Genomic DNA, 7,947 nt, shown 5'->3' with positions numbered 1-7,947 from the left:
TGAATAGGGAGGAAATAGACAAGGACTTTGTTAAGGAATGGGAACCAGCCTGGAACTTTGTGGAAAGAATCATAGAATCATAGAATCAAAGAGTTGGAAGAGACCTCATGGGCCATCCAGTCCAACCCCCTGCCAAGAAGCAGGAATATTGCATTCAAATCATCCCTGACAGATGGCCATCCAGCCTCTGTTTAAAAGCTTCCAAAGAAGGAGCCTCCACCACACTCCGGGGCAGAGAGTTCCACTGCTGAACAGCTCTCACAGTCAGGAAGTTCTTCCTCATGTTCAGAGGGAATCTCCTTTCTTGTAGTTTGAAGCCATCGTTTCATGTCCTAGTCTCCAGGGAAGCAGAAAACAAGCTTGCTCCCTCCTCCCTGTGGCTTCCTCTCACATATTTATACATGGCTATCATATGGAGAAATGATAGCCTTCTCTTCTTCAGGCTAAACATGCCCAGCTCCTTAAGCCGCTCCTCATAGGGCTTGTTCTCCAGACCCTTGATCATGTCGCCCTCCTCTGGACACATTCCAGCTTGTCAATATCTCTCTTCAATTGTGGTGCCCAGAATTGGATACAATATTCCAGGTGTGGTCTAACCAAAGCAGAATAGAGGGGTAGCATTACTTCCCTAGATCTAGACACTATGCTCCTATTGATGCAGACCAAAATCCCATTTGCTTTTTTTGCCGCCACATCACATTGTTGGCTCATGTTTAACTTGTTGTCCATGAGGACTCCAAGATCTTTTTCACACGTACTGCTCTTGAGAAGGGAAAGAAGGGAAAACATGTTAGAATAGGCTCCATCATTTGGTATTTGTTAGAATTTTTGCTTGTAATTTTTAGATGATGATTCTTGTGCTAGAGGAAAGAATTACTGAATGTTTTATTGGGAAGGGCCAGGTTGTATATGAGTATTTTCAACCCAAAGGATGGGAGGTCACTGCTACGGGAGGGTAGAAAAGAATAAATAGTATAACAGGGAACAATTATTGTATGCACTGCTCAGAAGTGTATGTGTTTTATGTATACAAATATGTGTGGATTTTGGGAGGGGAAGAAAACATACTAATTATTTTTATTTGATCTTGATTAAAATGTAGTTGTTACAATATGATTATAAAAATAAAAACTTTTGAGACAAAAGGATACAATTTCTGCTTCCAGTAAGTGATAATAGATCACTGTCACTAATTTCAGATAGTTTAATTCAGTCTGACTCACTTAATTTTTAAATCAATCTAATGCTAACGACTGCAGCCAGTGAGTAAACAGCACTCTGCATCCTTATAGACAGATATAATTAATATTATGGTTACATGAAGCAGCTGACACCAAGGGAAACCAAGGTTTGGATTATTTTGCCATTTATTATTTAATATAATTTGCACATGACATAACGAGCAATGTCCTGTAGGTAGTTGTTAATAAAAATGCAAAACCCACAACAATAAAGAAACAGAACAAGACCTCAAGACATTTCCACTCTAGCATGCATCTTGATCATGTCAGTGTCGATCCAGTGTGTCCATAGGTACTTCCGTTTAGAGTAAGTACAGCTGGACATGACTTTAACTGCCATGACTCAGTGCTATGGAAATATGGGAGTTGTAGTTTGATGAGGCAGCAGCACCCTTTGAAGAGAAGTCTAAAGACTTCACATAACTACAACTCCTGTGATTCCATAGCATTGAGCCATAGCAATTAAAGTGGTGTCAAACTGCATTAATTTTACAGTGTAGATGCACCAGAATTATCAGATATTAATGTTAAATATATGTTATTTGCATATATAGCACCTTGAGCATCTCTGTTTAAAGCAGAAAGGCAGAAGTATAGATATTTACAAATAAATAGATACATACACAAACAAAATCAATTCAAGAGTTTTGGTCATGCCTGTATAAGTATTCTATCAACAAGCAGAAAGTGGTAGGGCAAGGCTTTTGCATGAGAACTTATGACTATGACTAGAAATATGGAATGGTTCTTACCTTATTTGCAAATTAGTCAATTTGCTCAGCTCAAATTGTAAAAGTCTCATTATCTCTAATATGAGTGGGTAGTAGTAGTTTATTCGATGCTTTCACATACAAGGCAAGGCAAATAAATAATATGATTGTCAGTTCTTCTTGAAGCTTTCCAACTCTTAACAACATCACTAACAGCAAGCAACCCTGAATTCAGGATTATCTAAAACCTGCATCCTTGAAAACCTAAAATGTGAGGAGTGGCTGAATGGGGGTGCCCAAATGTTCCCTCACAGAAGCACTTTTAGTCAAAAACAGTCTAAGAATGGGGTTTGAAAACTGGAATCCCACACTGAAAGGGATCCAAGGGATATGAAGCCAAAGTAATATAGGCAGGCCTGTAGCCGGGGGAAAAACCTGGTTTACTCATGAATTTTAACTGGTTAACCAAATCCCTGTGCTAAGTCTATGAGATTGCAAAAAAAAAAAAAAAAAGAGTCCCTCCAGAACTGCAAGCACTATCTCAAGCAAATATTGACAATTTATTCACACTGTCATTACTTGCAGCAATAGCCGATGTAGCAAAGCAACCAAGTTGGAGGGGGGAGGTTGAATGCTCTCATTAAGGAGGCCAGACTTGGTGGAGGTGGTTGACAGGGGCAGAGCTGCAGGCTTTTGAAGGCTGCTCTGACCCCTGCTGTGCTCTTTGCTTCAGCGTGACCCAACCCCCCCCCCCCCCCCAAATGTTCAATCCTCCCTGAATTTTTTTCTGGCTACGGCCCTGAATACAGGTGAAAAGTACTCATTTGCTTCCTCCCATTTCTATCTGCCATGTGCTTAAAACCACAATTATCTAACTGTTTAGCTGTAGCCATTGTTACCAAACAACAATTGGCCAAAAATCAAGGCAATCTGTGGTGGTTTGACATAAACAGTTGCCTGATCTTATGCCTGGTAGCTATGGATTATCAGATACCCATTTTCTACCTCATCAAATGGGCTGATTTGCCTGTTGTACACTGCTTCACCTCTATTTTTGGCACAGAGCCCTTTTGCATGGCACACAGGCATTTCCAGTCAGGCTCCATGCCAAACAGAGAAAGAAAGCAGTGCATGCCGCCACAACACAGGAGCTTTCTCGTGTTGCCTTCATATGTTGCCTTCCCTGCAATGGGAGAAAGCCAAACAGTGATGCTTTACCCCCATGGGATGAGGAGCAAGGTAAGGCGGGTGATGCGGGGCATGGAGCGGCAGCTTCTCCACATGCCCTGCAGAGAGCCCATGGATTTGCTCCAATGCAGGGTGAATCCATGGACCTTTTTGATGAGGTCATAAGTTAAAACCTCTATAAGCTTACATCAACACCACAGGACAAATATTTCAATGTTCAGTAATGCTTCTGGACTTCAATCTTGCAATGATGCATTATATTTATTTATTTATTTATTTATTTATTTATTTATTTACTATATTTATATCCTACTCTCTCTCACTCCAGGGAGGCCTCAGAGTGGCTTAATATGACAATATTCAATGTTGCATATACAATCAAATAAAAAAAATACATAATGTACATAAAATACAGATAAAACATATAAATAATCACACTGGGAATTTATATTAAAATAAATTAGCTTAGGAGTTACGCAACAAACAATTTCCTTGGTTAAAAAGAAAAAGAGTATGAGAAAAGCCATTCTTCCCATCTAACAAGGAACTATTATTCTTGTTTATTCAGAAGATCCACGCTGTTTTCATCTGAGTTTGCTAGCAATATCTTTCAGAAGACATTTCATATCGTTGATCTGTAAAATTTAAGAAAAAGATGGATTACTAAAGTGCCCCAAAACAATAGGATTTTTAAAACTTTGTTTAGATGAGAACCATCCTATTAGCTATTCTTTTGAGCCAGTGAGGTGTGATAGTCTGAATATTGGAAAAGGGATAAAAAAAATCGAAGATAAACAAATATAGCTGAAGAATCCAAGAATTCAATTAGACTGACTAAAATCTTTGGACTTTGGATCTTATTCTGTGCAAAATTTACATCGTGTTTTTGCACAGAAAATGCTTTTTTCTGAGGAGATCAATTTTTCTGGGTAGAATAATGTCAGCATTTTCACAGAAGGAAGAAAATCATTAAAATTACTGATTACTTATTTGAGAACAAAATAGGTGAAGAATTACATCTCTGAGTGACAATGGTTCAGATTCCATTGCCATGGAAGCCCACTGTGTGGCTTTTGATAAATAATACACTCTCAGCTTGTCAGAAGAAGGCAATCCAGATATAAGGTCAGAATAAGCCAGAGTTCACTTGGATGCACTCATTAACAACAACATTACTAATGTATCTTTTATGCTACATTATCATAGCACTTTTATACTACTTTAAGCACCATGGTTTTAGCCTATGAAATCTTGAAATGTGTGCTTTTTGTGATATTTTTGAAATTCTATGTCAAAATGCGTTAATGACTCACTAACTAAAATCTGCAGTCTCATGTAGGATAGAGCTATAGTGTTTTAAGTGATATTGATGTGCTCTAACTCTGTAGTGGAGGGGGAAAAACTGCTTAAAGTCTCATAAGTAGTAGAATTCATAACCACAGTTAACATGTTCTAGTCTGCAAATATGCAATATAAAAACTAGCCAGTTGTGCTATCTTATCACACCTAACTTTAGCTTTAACTGTTAAAACTCCTTTAAGAAGGAACTGATGGTATACTAGTTTGCTTCTGTTTAGATTGTGGTAGACATATTGCAAGATTGCTTGTTCATCTGTGTGGTTTTGTTGGCATAGCATTTGTTTATTGCCACTTCCACCACAGACTTGCAGTGTCTCTTAACAAAGGTAGCAGTACAGCTGCTTTGAATTCAACGTGGGTTGGTATTGCTTCTCGGCCTTTTGGCTAAGATCAAGTGTAGTATCGCTTAGTATTTATACTACATGATCTAAGTGTTCTTAACTTGCATTGCGTCATTAATTCTTACAATTTCCTAATCAGAATCTACTTTCCATGATGATTAGAATCATCACGGAGAGTAGAAATTAAGGGGGAAAAGATGAAGAAATAGGACTTGCCTAAATTGCTTCTACCAATGTGCTCAGCAAGAAATTTGGACATTTAAAAGCATTTTTAAAATTTTATTAATGGAGGCTAGTATCCTGTCAATCGAAGATTGATAGAGTTGAGTTGCTGTGAGTTTTCCAGGCTGATCAAGATGTTGTGAGCCTTCAAGATTTTTCCAATTTAAGGCTGCTCACGGGGCAAGATCTTTTGAGGAGGGTGTTTTTGCTTCCACTGCAGATAATCTGGATTTTATATGGCAGTGTAGAAGGGACTTGTGACTGAGGCTGGCTCTACACTGCCCTATATCCCAGGATCCGATTCTAGATTATCTGCTTTTATTTGCATTATATGAGTCTACACTGCCATATAATTTGGGATAAGCAGGTCCTAGGATATAGGGCAATGTAGATGTAGCCTGACAGACTATAGCCCCATCGAAGCTGCCATATAAAATTGTAACCGAATGCTTCAGAAACAGTTTTAAACTCTCTGCCAATATGTTTGTGAATAGTTTGTAATCAACATTCAATAATAATTTCTATTTCTGAAGAATTGGATAAAAGAAGATCAAACAGGCTTCCTTCCCCAAAGACACATAAAAGATAACATAAGAATAATTATAGACATAATTGAATATTATGAAAAAACTATAAAAATAATATGTCCTGATAGCCTTAGATACGGAAAAGGCATTTGACAATGTAAATTGGGTTCTTTCCCTTTTAATAATAAAAGAAATGGACATGGGGCACCATTTCACTAATGCTATAAAATCAATTTATTATAACCAGGAGGATAACATTTCAATGAATTGATTAATGTAGTAATTGTTTATTGTTGGGTAATATGTTAATTTGTTAATTGCTGTTACATTATTGCATTGAATTATTGCTGTTTTTATTGGTTGTGAACCGCTGTGAGTCGCCCTCGGGCTGAGAACAGCGGTATATAAGCAAATAAATAAATAAATAAATAAATAAGAGGCTAAAAGTTTCAAGGTAAACAAAGGCACAAGACAGGGATGTCCCTATCTCCCTTGTTATTTATAATATCCTTGGAGATATTAATAAATACCATAATGGAATATAAAAACTTAACTGGAACCAAGATAAGAAAAGAATCCTACAAAGTATGAGCTTTTGCCAATGATTAAATTTGTATCGTGGATGACCCATTGGAAAACATACAAAAATGGATGGATAAAATAGAAGAGTTTGGGATACTTTCAGGACTTAAAATAAATAAGAAAAGGACAATGATACTAATAAAGAATATGACCAAAAAGAGACAAGAGGAACTAAAAGAAAAAAAAACAGGGTTGCAAATTACAAATAAAATCAAATACTTAGGTGTTTACATACAGTTAAAATGCCTAACTACTGGAAAACAATTATGAAGCAAAAAGGAAAGAAATTTTAAAAAAAAGGACTTGGAGAATTGGAATCGCTTAAACCTTTCCCTAACTGGCAGAATCTCAGTGATAAAAATGAACATCCTTCCAAAATTGTTGTTTCTTTTCCAAATGATCCCAATATTAAGAAATGGCCATATTTTCAAAATATGGAACAAAGACCTAACAAAATTTATCTGGCTAGGGATAAAGCCAAGAATAAAATCTATTAATTTAACAGATGAAAAGAAAAGAGGTGGCTTTGGCCAACCAGATCTGAAACTTTACTACGAAGCTTGTGGGATGCTTTGGCTAAAGGAATGGACCAATTTGAACAAAGTTAATACTCCAACATTGGAAGGTTTCAATCTTAGAGGTGGTTGGCATTCATACTTGTGGTACGATGAGGAAAGTTGAAGAGAATTTTGGCAATCACTTTATAAGATCTGCCCTAATTCAAATATAAAAAATAGATTCTATCTAAATGGGGGATCAGGTGAGTGGAGGGGAAGATTAGCAATTATGAATGGGCAGGTGAATGGCCACCCTCCAGCTAAAAAGGCAGGATTTCAGCCCCCGTGAAATAAGCAATGCGAAGAAAGCCAGAATTTTAAATTTAAATGCTGGATTTCTTCACATTTGGGCCAGTGTAGAAGGGCCCTCAAATCAAACTTGCCAGTGTATCTACAAATATATGGACAACCAAAGGGATGTATTTGGTACCATACAAACAAAACTGTAAGGATAAAAAAAAGTCTATCACACTTTGATGCTAAACATATAAAATATAAAATCATTTAATGATATGGCTTTAAAACAACTAATCCAGTAAATAGCAATAAACATCCAAACACCAAATGTAAATCAAAATGTTTCACTAAGCACTTCCACAACAAACACACACAAATGGAAGCATAAAATATGATAACTTGTATGTCAGAGTACACTTGAAAATACTTGAGGTCTTTATGGATATCTGGGAAATAAAGTCACATGTAATAAAGTACCTTGATATCCAGTTGTCGAAACTGCTGGGCTATTCTGTGGAAAGAAACAGAAAAAATAGAAAGGAAATGGATGAGAGAATCACAACCAGAAGCATAATTTATGTGTAAGTTCAATGATATCTACATATACCATGCACAGCCCTTTCAGTCTTCCAAAATGAATTTCACTATGTAACAAAATTTGAAAAAAAAAAGTTTCTGGTTCGAAAATGTTACTCCTTTTAAATTGTGCAGTAATTACTTTGAAAGTAATTCCATCTGAACATTAGGAAGAACTTCCTGACTGTGAGAGCCGTTCAGCAGTGGAACTCTCCACTGCTGAACGGAGTGTGGTGGAGGCTCCTTCTTTGGAAGCTTTTAAGCAGAGGCTAGATGGCCATTTGTCAGGGGTGATTTGAATGCAATATTCCTGCTTCTTGGCAGGGGATTGGACTGGATGGCCCAAGAGGTCTCTTCCAACTCTTTGATTCTATGATTCTATGATTCTAAAGAAGAGGAATTGGTGG

At 37.0% G+C, this 7,947-nt stretch overlaps 1 protein-coding gene and 1 pseudogene across 1 annotated transcript in view; one reads left to right on the top strand and one right to left on the bottom strand.

The window, feature by feature from the left end:
• Positions 1–3,723: 3,723 nt before the first annotated feature.
• The window catches only part of TRPM8 (transient receptor potential cation channel subfamily M member 8), an 81,899-nt gene continuing 77,675 nt past the window's right edge, over positions 3,724–7,947 (bottom strand). The window contains exons 24-25 of the mRNA XM_067469825.1: positions 7,442–7,475; positions 3,724–3,774 (exon numbers count right to left, since the gene is read on the bottom strand). Coding sequence (XP_067325926.1) covers positions 3,724–3,774; positions 7,442–7,475 — 85 coding nt within the window. The remainder of the gene's footprint in view (positions 3,775–7,441; positions 7,476–7,947) is intronic.
• LOC132762216 (U2 spliceosomal RNA) lies at positions 4,863–5,024 on the top strand (annotated as a pseudogene).

Source organism: Anolis sagrei, chromosome 1 (assembly GCF_037176765.1).
Source record: "Anolis sagrei isolate rAnoSag1 chromosome 1, rAnoSag1.mat, whole genome shotgun sequence".
In the NCBI taxonomy this organism is placed as follows: Eukaryota; Metazoa; Chordata; class Lepidosauria; order Squamata; family Dactyloidae; genus Anolis; species Anolis sagrei.
This window is presented reverse-complemented; position numbering and strand designations above follow the sequence as displayed.